General features: G+C 41.0%; 1 protein-coding gene across 5 annotated transcripts in view; it reads left to right on the forward strand.

Moving 5' to 3' along the window:
• The window catches only part of FMN1 (formin 1), a 410,926-nt gene that overhangs the window by 266,649 nt on the left and 130,589 nt on the right, over positions 1–13,688 (forward strand). For all 5 annotated transcript variants that reach the window (XM_073211578.1, XM_017655899.3, XM_073211579.1 and 2 more), the window contains 2 exons: positions 9,819–9,880; positions 11,763–11,851. In XM_073211578.1, the coding sequence (XP_073067679.1) occupies positions 9,819–9,880; positions 11,763–11,851 (151 nt within the window). The remainder of the gene's footprint in view (positions 1–9,818; positions 9,881–11,762; positions 11,852–13,688) is intronic.

Consider the following 13,688-nt stretch of genomic DNA (forward strand, 5'->3'; position numbering starts at 1 on the left):
GCTAGGTTAGAGATATACATCTCCCAAGTGGTAACCACCTTTATCTGTTTCTGTCTACCCAAGATGGTATTGGACATTTTTAGGAGAAAACCATATCGCTGTATGACTGAAGTTTACAGCACTGCATGATTAAAGGCAAGGCCTTGGTTGTGGAGGAAGGATATTTTTAAGAGATGGACCATGGACCATGATACCCACAGAATTTGTATTTGGTTCAGGAGAGACTCCAAATAAGTGATTTACATCTTGCTGGTTTTCCATCTGCTTAACTGGGTGATTTGTATTTAAAAGCAATTTGGCATCCTTGTACACAGTGACTGCCTACATGATTGCAAATTAGTGTTTTCATTCCACGTTAGTGATTTCCTCTTATCCTTTTCCCAGAGGAGATGGAAAATTGCTGTAGACTATTCTTGATATAAACCTCTGCATGCATTGCAACAGACTCAGTGCCAGGAACCTCCTGGCATTCATTTGGAATTTCCCGTACACTCAGAATTCACATTTATAATACTTAATCTTAACATCAAAATAAAACATTTTTCACTTCAGTCCCTACTAGCCCAGAATCTCAGTTTGGGAGTTCAGCTGCATCAAAGATTATCTATCTGTTTAGGAATCTCAAATCAAGATGTAACAGGATGCCAGTTAGGTATATGCCCAGCATCTAAAACCTGGATCTGAAAACACCCGCTGAACTTTGTTCCCTTTTGCCTAATAATTTCTATAATTCTCTGTTAAGGATTATGCTGGTTGTTGAAAACATAATGAGTTTGACCAGGCATGTGGAATTCACCAGAAATCATCTAGAACTTTCCTGAGGAACATTGTAATTCTGGCCTAGAAGACCCTATACTCCAAAGTAATTAGTCTCCAAAATTCTTATTGCACACCCCTACCAGTAAAAAGTTTGCTATCGTGTTTCTCAAGCTAGGTTTTCTGAAACATGTACATTATGTAAATATATGACAGAACCAATATTCACATAAAACATTTGCAAAAATATGAATTAAAATGAGACCAATAGTAATTTTAAATGTCTACTAATTTTGATGGCTTTGGGCTCTCGCAAGCTAATACTTCATGACTCAATATATAGATAGTGTGAGGTTCATTATTAACAATAGTGGATTCAAGCCCACATTTTAAGTAGTCTCATGATAAATTTGATTATAATTTATGGGGGTAAATGTCTTGGCAAATCTGATTTGACTGTCATTTATAACTCATTCCCTGACCAAGGAAGAACTTGTACCAGCAATCATGGTGTCTGCTCTGCCATTTTTCTTTTGTCGATTATCTTTAATCTGGGATTTCTTTGCAGGAATATTTTGAAGCCAACTTGTTTATTTTGTCAAGTTTAATTTAGTTAAAACCAGATTTTAGAATCATAAAACTCATTTAATTGGGCCTTCAAAATCACAATATGTTGGAAGCTTAAGAGCAAGAGAGGACGCCATGTATGAAGTTTACCCACCACAGGCGGCATGTGATCATGACCTGATGACATTAAACAGAGGTGCCAGTGTTCTTAAATACCGTCTTATTAAATATTGGTCAGGTTTGGGGTTTTTTTTAAAAGTCTTTAAATGAATGTAAACAGGAGTTCTAATACTTCCTTTTTCTTTTCCACCTTTTTCTTCCTCCCACTGGGTCAACGACACCTGAGCAGCAGGGTTCCCACCCACTCCTTTCTAAACCATTGTACCTTCCTTCACTCAGAGCTGAGTCCAGAAAGCAGAGGGTGGCATTTCTTTGTACTTTACCTTCAGGCAACTGGCTGCGACCATCCAATCTGCCTGGAATGTAATTTTGGCTTAAAAGAGCCAGAACTAATGGAAGAACAGAAGCAGCTTAACCCAAACTGTTCCTCATTCCGCTGCCCTAAGGAGAAGAGAGTGAATAAGGGCGGAGAAGTTCTGTGAATTCTGTGCCCGTGTCCTTCTTTGAGAGTTGAACCGTGGACAATTTTAATCGCACCTATAAAATGGCACCTAGGTGCCTCCAGGCTTAGTGCATGCCTGGACTTAGGCGAGCATCGGGATTTTTGCTTCATAAGATGGAAGTGACTTTGAGCTTTTGGTATAGATTAGAAAGTGTCCCTTTGGTCTTGTCTTTTCTTCCACCTCCCAGCCAGCTCCTGTTTACTGTGTCGCTTACACTTGCCCCTTGTTTACATCAAATCCTGAATTAAGGTCTCCACCAACTAACATGACACATTAGCAGGCATTTGGCAATGGAAGATAATAGTATAAAACATACTCCCTTGGTACTTGTTATTCTCTGTGTCTGGAGGCAGTTTTTGTTTGGATTTCTTCATTTTTTGGTGCCTTTGCTTCCCTTTTTAGTCAGTGGTGGCATGCAGTGTAAAATTGCAATTGTTAGCACCTTTTCATAAAAATTAAACTTTATATTACCCTAGATTAAATTTTCATTCTATACTTATATTTCTTTTCTTTTAAGATAACGCCTTTTGAAGTTCCAGGTTTCTATTTTTTTAGAAATTCTTTTTCTTTGACTTTGCAATGCTGATTATTTTGAATAACTGCAAATAGTTAACAAAGATTGAGGTTTGATCATTTTGTTATATAAAGACACTATATTAGAATTGAATTAAATATTAGTGGTAATTAAATACTAGTGAAGTTATAGATGTGTATACTACACAATGAAATTTTCATAGCTTGGGCTCTATATGGTTCCCACTGGGAGACTGCTGATTGATGTAAAAAGCATATGATGCTGTTTAGAGACCAAGGTTTCTATATAGGCTATCGTGCATATTTGATCCACCGGTTTTTTTCTTTCTTTTTTTTTTTTCAGTGGTGAGGATTTTAGGTGGAGTGATTATTTATAACCTAACACTTTCAGAAGATAAAAGAAGTACAGTCACAGTCTGGTAAATTTGATTTGAGCTTGGGAATTGAGCTTGGGAAATCAGGCTGTGTGAGTCCATGCCTTAGTTTTACCATCTGTAAAACTAGGAATAGCAAAAGCACTGGCCTCATAAGATTAAATGTAAGACACTTAGAACAATGCCTAGCACACAGGAAGCTCCCCAAAACGCCAGCTATTAATGTCCCCGCCCTCTGTAATAGTGGCTAGAGGTTCCTCTAAGCTGCTTAATAATTGGTGCCCTGAGCACTTCCTTTGGAAGCTCGCTTAGAGCCAGACTCCGCCCTACCCGTGTCTGCACAGGTGTGCCTGGGCTGATTGGAGGTGGGACACAGCGGCCAGAAGGGAAGAAGCGAGGCATACTGAAGAAGGGTATAGAAGCGCTATGAACACTGTGAAAAGACTTGGGGAGAAGGCTCTCCCACCTCCACCTTTCTTTTGCCTGGTTCCTTCTTTTCACCTCTTGCCCAGTGTTACCATGAACTCGGTCTTCGCTCTCAGTGGTGGCGTTGGTGGGAGGGGAGGCTGTGGGGAGATATTCTCACTCTGCTTTCCTCAGCTCTCAGATTCTACCCCTGCCTGGTCCCATGAACTCACATTGTCGCCTTTTCTTTGGTAGAGGTCAGGGGAATTGTTTGTGGGCGTTTGGGGGCAGGGGATAGGTTACGTGAAAGTTTGAAAAACCCAAAGTCTTCTTTGTTACTTTCCCCATTCCTTATAAATTGAGTATTTATCAAGGCTCCCAAATATCCATCATTTGGGCAAAACAGCTATGAGTTTTATACTGGCTAATGAAAGTTAGCATTGTTAACAAAGTCATTTCTATTATCAGAGTCAAATAAGTCCATTACTCTTTGCTTTCTTGAGCTGAGAATAAATCTAGTAGTCCATTGCAGACGATTTTTGAGCACCCACTTTGCACAAGATGTCTTGTCAGCTCCTTATGGAATACAAAGAAGCATGAAATGGGCTACATAGAGGTTATTTTTAAAACCAACCCCAGGCAGAGCCTGGTAAACCAACCCAACCCTATCTGTCTGCAACATCTGCCACACCTTGGATGACCAGATTTACTTTGGCTAATCTAACAGACTAAGGAGTGTGCTGCTCCTACCTCAGTCCTCCATGTGTTTCTTGCCCAAAGACTCTCCTTCAGTCAAAAAGAACAGCTCTTAAGGAACTGCCTGGTTTTTACTAATGAGAAGCCCTTCTAACAGCAAATGCAGTCATTCTTTGCTTATTTGGCATGGTAGGCCTGGGGATAGAGAAGTGCTCAGGGTTTAAAATGACTGGAGGGCTGAGAGAGCTCCTGTGTGTTCTCTGTACCAGCCGTCTTGTGAACAGCCGTCTCTAAGCTGGACAGGGAATTTACCTATAGTGTAAGACCCTGACCCTGGGTATGTGCCTGAAGCAGGCACATCGTTTTTATGTGTGCCTATTAGCTTGAATTTGTGATACTGATCTGCTTTTTGTCCCTGCTGACGGTTATTATATCTTAATGGGGGAAACACTACTCTAATGATCCTTGTGTATATAATTCTCGGAGTACAGAGCAGGCACCAGAGGACCACATAAAAATGTTTGCCTCAATTTCCCTGTGAAAAAGGAGACTAGAAACCAGACTTGACCAAGTAACAGATTTTTAAAGGTAAAGGAACCCAATAAAATTACCAGCTTTTCACAGCGTGTGTCTACTTCCTTTTGACATATTGTGAGGTGTAGGTGAAATATTCTAAGTGAACTGACAGTGTGAGTGGGGATAACTAAGGAGAGAGAGAGATAAAAGTAAAACCCAGAAGCGGTGATTGATATTGCAGTAGCAGTGAGTTGTTGGGGTCTCCCCTTTGTGGTTCTGACACTTCACCTTTCCAGCACCATGTGCAGGAGTGTTGGTATAATGAGCCTTATGTAGATGGCAACCAAAGCTAGGATTACTTAGGATTACTGTATCAGGGCTTTGTGTAAGCTAGTATTTGTTTATTCAACTTACAAGATAAAAAGGGGTGTATGTGTTGGTGAGTGTGTGAGAGAAAAAGAGAGCCAGAGAAAGAGAGTATGTTTTTAAAGTATAAAATGGAAGTAGCTACCTGGTCCTAGATAACTCCAAAAATATTTTAATCAATGACTGATTTGTTTCTACATTGTGTTCATCAGTTAACTAATTAAATGGGTTCATGTGATGCTTATAAGTTTGGTAAGTGCCTTCCAGAATTGATTCTCTAGTACACTGTCCCAATACTTGAAGAATAAATGATCAGGTACTGATTCTGGCCCTATGTAGGAACTTAAACTGTTTTTAGTGAATAGGAGGCACAATTATGCCATGAATGACTATTCTCTGAGGAGCCCTAGGACTTTTTATTCTCTTTTTTTTTTCTACCTTTTAGACCTTTAACCAATAACCTTCCTTGGTCACTCTGTAGGATAGAAATAATTTAATTTACTTACTCCTGGGCTCAACCAGGTGATCTCTTCATAGTGCTTCTTCCAACTCTGAATTGTATTTTACCTTTTTGTTTTATTTTTAAGACCCTTACATGAAGAGGAGAAACCTCACTGGAATACCTGGCCCTAAATTAATCTCTCTGTTTACTTCTTCCTTGAGCAGTCATTTTCCTCTACCTCACTGCACCTCCAGGTCCTGGGGGAAGATCCACAAGCTGTCCAGCTCTTAAGCTCCTCTGCCTATTTCCATGGGGGGCCCAAAGCTCTTCCTCCAAACAGGTGTAAAGCCTTAGAATAGCTGTAACTTCAGTTTCCTCAGTCCTAGAGCTAGTAGTTGATACTATTCTGTTGTGTCTTTCTCTGTCCTGTTCTTTTTGTCCACAGCATTCAGCTTTTTGCTACCTCTCGCCCACTGGAATCATTTCTAAATAAGTCTTTCCAAATTTTGACCTATGCTATGTAATATGACTCTGTCCAATTTGCTCCCTTACTCATGACTGCTCAATGCCTCCCTGCTGTGTATCAAGTGCATTACAGGCTCTTCACCATGACATTCAGCATTCCACAAGCTCTTGCTCCAAACTGTATTTAATTAATGCTGTCTTCAAGCCAGAATTGAACTACCTACCATTGCCTGTGCATCCCATGACCCTTTCTGCATCTGCTGCTTTTACTTGGAATGTCCGCATCCTTCTAGTTTATGTTCAAATAGCGCTTGTCATAAATTTGCACATTGTCATTGTTTGGAATGAATTTGGCTTAATTAACGGTGATTAGTAACTGAGTGTTTCAGGTGTTCACCTGAAACCAGATAACAGTTGATTTTTACTCAGAACCATTACCCCTAAGATGATACTGCTATTTAAACATTTTAAGGTTAAGAATGAGGGAAAAGGTATTTTCCTTATTCTTTCCATAAAAATGAAAAAATTCATTTGTTAAACTTAAGTATTTTTTTAAATGGAATATTCAGGCAAGCAGTGTATACTGAGTGTGTGGGTGGGGACATGCCTTTGCAACTCTGCAGACTAAAACTTGATTTTTTTAACAGGGACAAATGGGGGTGGGCAAATAACCTTAATTTAGACACCCACCTGTCGTATTTTCTTCTGTCAAAATCCTATCCCCTTTTAAAGCCTCTGTGTTTTCTTTTGCAAGGCTCCATGTTCACTTTATCAAGAAACTTCCCAGACACCCAGCAGAAAAGGACTCCCTCGTTGAGATTCCTGTAGCATGTATCCCATCCACAGACATTAATTTGCAGTCTAGAGGGAAACTGTTATATAGAGACCATAGTGCAGGTTCTTAAAATAGACTGTCTTTACCATCTATAAAATCTGAGTGTAGTGCCATGGAGGAGGAAGAGAGTGAGGACTTAATGGTGTGCAGATCAAGCAGTGTCCTTCCAGGGCAGGAAGCCTTTCACCTGGACCTTGGAGTATGAGGTATGGGAAGGGAGGAAGCCATGGCATGCTCAGACACAGGAAGCTGGCCAGTACAGCCAGAGCCCAGTGTGCATGGGAGAAGTGGAAGTCATAGCAGATAAGACTGGAAATGTAGTCTGGGGCCAAGGAAAGAGTGGGCTTAATAACTAGGCCAAGCATTTGGACTTCACTCAATCTTTAAAGAAAAGACATCTGAGGTTTTTTTTAAACATCAAAGTAGAATTTGAGACCTGTGTTTTAAAACAATAACTTTGGTGATACGATGAAAGGTGGATGGGTGGGAATGATGGAAATTAGAGATAAAAATTAGGTCAATGTTCTGAACGGACCCAAAGGTATCCTGTATTTCCCTTAAGACACTTGATACATTATTTTTTTGTAATTAGAGTTATTTGTGCATATACTTTTCCTATTAATAATACTTCCTGAAGTTGTGCCTCGAATAGTGTTTTAAAAGAATGAAAGGGTTTAAGAGCAATGACTGCTCTCTGAAACACTCAAGAACTCTGGAAAGTTTCATTTATAGCACAAACTAGTAAATAGTTGCTGTCTTCTTTCTCTAATTCTTTCCAGGTGTTAAAGGAGATAAGGCATTAACAGGCATTCAAACACATTAGCAATGTGTATATTTAAAATCATAAGTCATAGTTCATTGGTACCATTTTGAGTTCAGGCCATGCTCTATGTGCACACATATTATCACACTTAATATTGGCAGTTAGTAGTATTAAACCCATTTTACAGATATGCTGAGGCTCAGACAATTTAACCTGCCAGGATCACGTAGTAAGTTTTCCCCCTCCATGATAGTTATATTGGTCTTTTTCTGTACCTCGGGCTCGTTCCTTCCTCAGAAAAAGAAATTTCCTTCTGCATTTACCTCTCCCTGCAGTGCTCCTCTCCCAGACATTCACAGACTGACGTCTTCAGCTCTTAGCTTAAATGTTACCTCCCCGAAGAAGCCTTCATCCATCATCCTATCGAATGTTTCTCATTTCTTTACCTTCTTCATAGTATACCATTACCTGAAACTATTTACTTGTTTATTTTCTGGCCTCTAAGCTAGAATATAATTTTCATAAGAACAAGTGCTTTGCATGTCTAATGCACTCTTGCTTTATATAATCACAGTATTTTTAGAACAGTTTCTAGAACTTAATACACATTCAGCAAACATTTAGTCAAGGGATGGTTACATGAGTGCATAAATGTCCCCAGAGCCCATGCTTGTTCTTGGATCCCATCCTCCCTAGGTGTTTTCTTTCTGCTCCTAGCACGCTGGTGGGGATTCAACTGACCATATCACCTGGTCAACTGTGTCTCAGTATCCAGACTGGTTAATTTTTAAAAATTAAATATTTATTTGCTAGGAATAAAAGTCCACAGTTCATTTTCTTGCTCATAAGTTAAGATTATTTGATTATATCTAAGATTATAGTACATATATATGCCAAAGATATATGATTAGTTTAGAAGCGCAACTTCCTGATAACTTATTTTTAGGATTATACCATTCCTTACTGCATTCCTACTGGCTGGTTTTTCTAGGAGAATATTGGAGTTTACATAAAATGAACGTTCCTGAGCACTTTTTGCTTTTTAAAGCACCGAACATGTAAAAATGCCTGCTCTATCTAATAAATGAGTGAATTCATGTTATCCCCACTCAAAAAATAACAATCCTGGGAGGGTAAATTCTTTCATTCTTTCCTCAAACTACATTTTTCTTTTGTGGTTTCAGATTGGCCTTTTCAGAAGTGTAATTTTCCTTTGTCTTGGTGGAATCTGAGACAACTGACTTTGTCACTAGCATGTTAACCTCTTCTTTTCTCACCACCCCACATATCTATGAATAGCTTGCTGATTAACTCCTAAATTAGAGAAGGTGGCCTGAAGGAATTTTAAGTATATTTCTTGGTGTTTGTGAACTTACATGATTTTAGCTCAGTTAGTTAATTTTGTTAAAAGTGTATAAAGGAGTTCATATGATTCTAAATTACAGAAGAAGCGAAACAGTTTGAAAGCAACCTGCCCTTTACCTTGAACCCTACCCCCTCCAAAAATTGTGCTATAATGCCAATGAATAGAATAATGGTTGAGGAGCAAAATTTTAAGGTATTCTAAATATCACTGGTTGGTTTAATAAAATTAATTAACCTGCCACAGAGAAAATTTACTAGCATGCTGGTTAATTTCACAATGTAATCACAGAAGGGAGGTAAGGTTGAGAGAACAAACCTTATTAGTTTTGAATAATTATTTAAAGATGTGGAGCTGCCTATTTCAAACACTTTGATTGCCAAATCCATTAAGACTTTACAGTCTCAATGTTTGTATCCCAGTATATACGGAAGGGAATCTACTAGATGGAGCCATAAGCATATTAGTTTACAGCTAAATGACTTATTTAAGATAGAGAACAAGTAGAATCTGAACAAAATCATGGGAATGAGAACTTGCCTTAAGACTCGCTCATGGGAGGTTTCCATAATCTTAATTTTCCATTGATGAAATTATTGCTTTTTCTTGTCTTTTTAATCCAAACAAGATGTTAGCAGTGGCCATGGAAAGGTGCCTGAAATCACATGCCTGAATTCATTTAATTTGCCAATATTGTCTCTTTTCTCTCCCTCTTCCTGGTAATGGGCAAGAGTCAGTTTTGGTGCATTAGGCACTAAATCTCTTCAATTACCAGCTGGGAAGAAAGACTTAAAATTGTGCTTCAAACCTACAAACTGATTTAGTTTTAAAGCACAAACACTTCTCCCGTGGAGCCTAAATTAAACTGCAGAAAGGATGCAGAGCTTGACGAATTAAACCAGGCAGGGTCAGGCCAGCAGTGGGAGCCATCTTAGTTTTTTCAATGGAGCCCCTGGTGCAGGAAGAAAGGGAGCAGGAACGTGCTGACAGACGCAACTTGTGTAAGAAATGCAAGATCGTATTGCTTGGAAGCTAAATGGGGAGTGAATGTTAGTGTGGGGAGTTTAATCAAACCCCTTACCCTTTTTTTCTTTCTTTTTGGGCGCTTGGCAGCCATTTTCAATGTGGATGACTCTGTGGTAGATCTGGAGACCCTGGCGGCCTTATATGAAAATGTAAGTACCAAAGACCCACAGAACTAGTTTCCAGATTTTCATATCCTTCCTAACTAAAAAATCCTTTAAGGTCTCAAAAGGAGTCTTGGGACTCCTTGCACCCCAAAAATCCCTGAGTCATTCCCTTTCTTTGACAGTAGGGATTTTTGACATAGCAGGAAGAGATCATTGTGCAGAAATGCAAACTTAGATGAGAGCAGGCATGAGAATAGCATAAGGCTCTGACGCCCACTGTGTTATCTGAGTTAGGTGAGTTCACACCTGCAGAGAGGGCAGTTCAAGGTGAAGACCACTTCTGTGCCACGGAACCCAGCCCTGTGGTTTGCTATCAGAGTGAATGAAAGCAGCTACTGGCTTAATGGGGGTGTCTTCCTCTGGGGAATGCCAATGCTAATACAGCCTGTATGATTACTCTTAGCTACCTGAGTTCGTGGCGTTGAGTGTAAAATGTAGTACAGAATGATGGTGTTTGTTTTGGATTTAGAGCCAGATAGTCTTGGGTTTGAGGTTCCCCTCTCCTATTGAATGCTGAGTGACTTTGGGCCAATTAAACCCCTTAGGCCTATTCGATGTCAGCACAATGGGCATTATAATGGACTTTACCTAACTTTCTGTGAGTATTTAAAGAGAATTTAATACATGTAACAGTAGCAATGTATTTTGAAAATAAACAGTGCTATACACATAGATGGTCTTTAAATTTAGGTTATCTGTGGAAATGACCAGCAAAAACTGGCAGGCTATCCTGTGAAAATGACACAGGAGAGTCAGGATTCCATAATTGTTAACTGTTCTGGGTCACTGACTCTGTTAGGATGTGAGAACATAGATGAACCAGATTGTCTTTACTGAAGTAATGGTATTTCCCAGGAAACTGCCTCTAGTTCTTATAGTATGCAGTGGTCACCAAGCTCAAAAAATGATTCATTTCAGTACTTATGTTCCCTGGGACTGTAAGTGTCTTACAGAAAATTTCCATAGTTTGATAATCTAACCTGGTGGGATTGCCAGTTCCCCTACCTATTTTTATGTCTTTTGTATACATCAGGAATTGTTTAGTACCACTGGGTGGGAATTTCTCACAATTCCATCAGTAAGGCTTTCATTAATAGACAAGAAGGTGTGCACAGACCAGGCCTTGGGAACTCACAGTATATTTGAGTACCTGGAGGGTAGTGTGGTGTCAGGGGAGAGAGATTCCAAGTCAAGCCCTTTACCAGGTACTCAGTATAATTTTGGTGGAATCATCTAAGATGAAAATACAGTAATTGATGTTGAAGGACTCTGTAAAATGCAAAGGGACTCCTAGATGCTTTTTACTGTTAACATGGGCTCGAAACTGTGCACATGGTCGGTCGGTACTGTTAGCTCACAGTGGAAGTAAGCTGCACACAACTGTAAGAGTTGGATAAATTGAGAAAGTATGTGACTATATGCCACAAGAAATGATACAAAGAATGCTTATAAAATTCATAAAAAGATAAGATGGTAACTAGAAATAAAAAAGTCAAGAGCCTACATCAGTGAGGAGGGCACTTCTGAGGGTCAAGAAGAAGAAAGCTAAGCACAACCTGACAGATACCTGCTTACAGGGGACCCAAAGGTAGCAATCAAATATCCTGGTTTCTGTGTTCAGCTAGGGTCACTTGTTATGACCCTTTGTATTAGACAGTGATTCTCAAATCAGTCTGATGCTCAGACTCATCAGAATCACTTGGAAGGCTTGCTGGGCCCCAGTCCTGGGCCAATAATTTGCATTTCTAACTAGAAACAGGTGATGCTGACACTGGTGGCCCAGAGGCCACAACTTGAGGTATGTTACTCTAGACAGATTCTCGTTGCTCAGTTCTTGGTGTTGTGTTCTGTTTCTGTTTCAACACAGAGAGCACAAGAGGATGAACTGGTTAAAATAAGAAAGTATTACGAGACATCAAAAGAAGAAGAACTGAAGCTGCTGGATAAGCCTGAGCAGTAAGGAGGCGCGATCATTTTCCTGTCCTGCCAGAAGGAGAAGCACAGTCTCTGTCTTCTGGCCCCCACACTTGCTCTGAATGCTCACATCCCAAGTGTGCAGTGAGCTCAGTCGCAGCCCCGTCATGCCCATGACCCACTGCACGCAGCGGGATGACCTGACTGCCCGGGAAAGCAGCTGGGAGATTTGTGCTGCTGGTTAGAACGCGCCTCAGCCCTTTGGCCCACCCCTCATGACTCTCCTTTCTTTTTCTAGCAATTTGTTAATTCCTCCTAGACTAAACATTCTGGCCAGAAGGATGACTGAGGAAGGACGAAGTCATTGCTCTGTTTAAGGTTCTGCTGATGCTGGTAAAAAGATGGTGTTAGAGTCACAGAAATCAAACTGGTTTTCCTAAATCTAGTAAGGGCAGCCTGAATCTGCCAGCATTCCCCTAAACTTCCCCTTCTGCTCTGCCCCAGTTCAATGTGCTTTTCATCCTCCCTAAGCAGGTGCTTGTTTTTCTCTCCATTCACCAGCTCAACTCCCTCTCTCTACAGTTTGGGGTGTCATTCCACACCCTCTGGAAACCCAGAATTCTAATGCCTAATCAAGTGCCTCTTGTCCTTGGCTGGGCTTTTGAGGTCTGCAAACCACAGATAAACTCTGCAGGCCCTGGGCTCCTCTCCCCCTGCTTTTCGAGGCCCAGGACTCTGTGAGAATGTGGAGTGGGCCTAGAGTGGACAGAGGGCTCCTTTGCTCTTGCTGCCTTGCGTACTTTGTGTCTAATGCAGGCCAGCCCTTGAGGCCTGGAGATAAGGCACTGGCTAGGACACAGAGAGGAAACTGAGTGGCAGGCTTAGGGTGGCAAGTCAGCCCTTGAGACATTTGAGACTGTGGTTTGTACTGCAGACTTCCTGCCCTGCGCTTGGGCCCCTGGAGTGCCCCCTCCCCCCGGAGTGCCCATCCCTGGAGTGCCCCCCTCCCCTGGAGTTCTCGGGCATTACAGTCTGGGGAACATCTCTATAGGACTTGGGTAGGGGACTTCTAGGGGATTTCTTACAGTTACTGATAAACCTTCATGATGATTTTGGTGACCGTAGGTGAATTGTTCTCATGTGGAGCATAGGCCAGGAACCCCCCTAACCCCAAATGAGTTCATGAAGCCTGGTAATATTACAAATCAGTGCAAATGGGGTTTCCATGCCTTTCTGTGGCCATCAGTTTGAGCCGCCCTCCATACCAGCCCCTGCTCTGGATGAATCCTGTGGTCCACTCCCAAGGCATGTTTCCTGATATTATAAATTAATTCTCACCAAGGTGCTAATGACTGAAAATGAAGTGACGAACAGCTATTTAGACACTGACAAAGCCATGGGGAGTATTTGAAGACTGCCTTAACTTAGGCTGCTATAACAAGGTGCCCTAAGCTGGGGGACTTATATACAATAGAAATTTATTAAAGTTTGGGAGGCAGGAAGTCAGAGATCAGGGTGCCAGTGTGTCTGGGTTCTGGTGAGAACCTTCTTCCAGGTCACAGCCAGCCAGCTTCTTTTTGTATCCTCACATGGCAAAGAGCAGAGAGGAGAAGCAAGCTCAGCTTGGGTGTGTCTCTTCTTCTAAGGACACTAATTTCTCTCCTGAGTGCTCAACCCTCATGACCTAATTGCTTCCCAAAGGCCCCACTTCCTAATACCATCACATTGGGACTTAGGATTTCAACATACAAATTACAGGATGGGGCATAAACAGTCTTTTACGGGGTCAACAGAGCAGGTCACGCCTTTGAGTAGTGCTGGCCTCGCCACATCAAGCAGCAACACTCTGAGCCTGGAGTTGGCAAACTTGTCCAGTGAA

This window comes from Manis javanica, chromosome 8, assembly GCF_040802235.1.
Source record: "Manis javanica isolate MJ-LG chromosome 8, MJ_LKY, whole genome shotgun sequence".
In the NCBI taxonomy this organism is placed as follows: domain Eukaryota; kingdom Metazoa; phylum Chordata; class Mammalia; order Pholidota; family Manidae; genus Manis; species Manis javanica.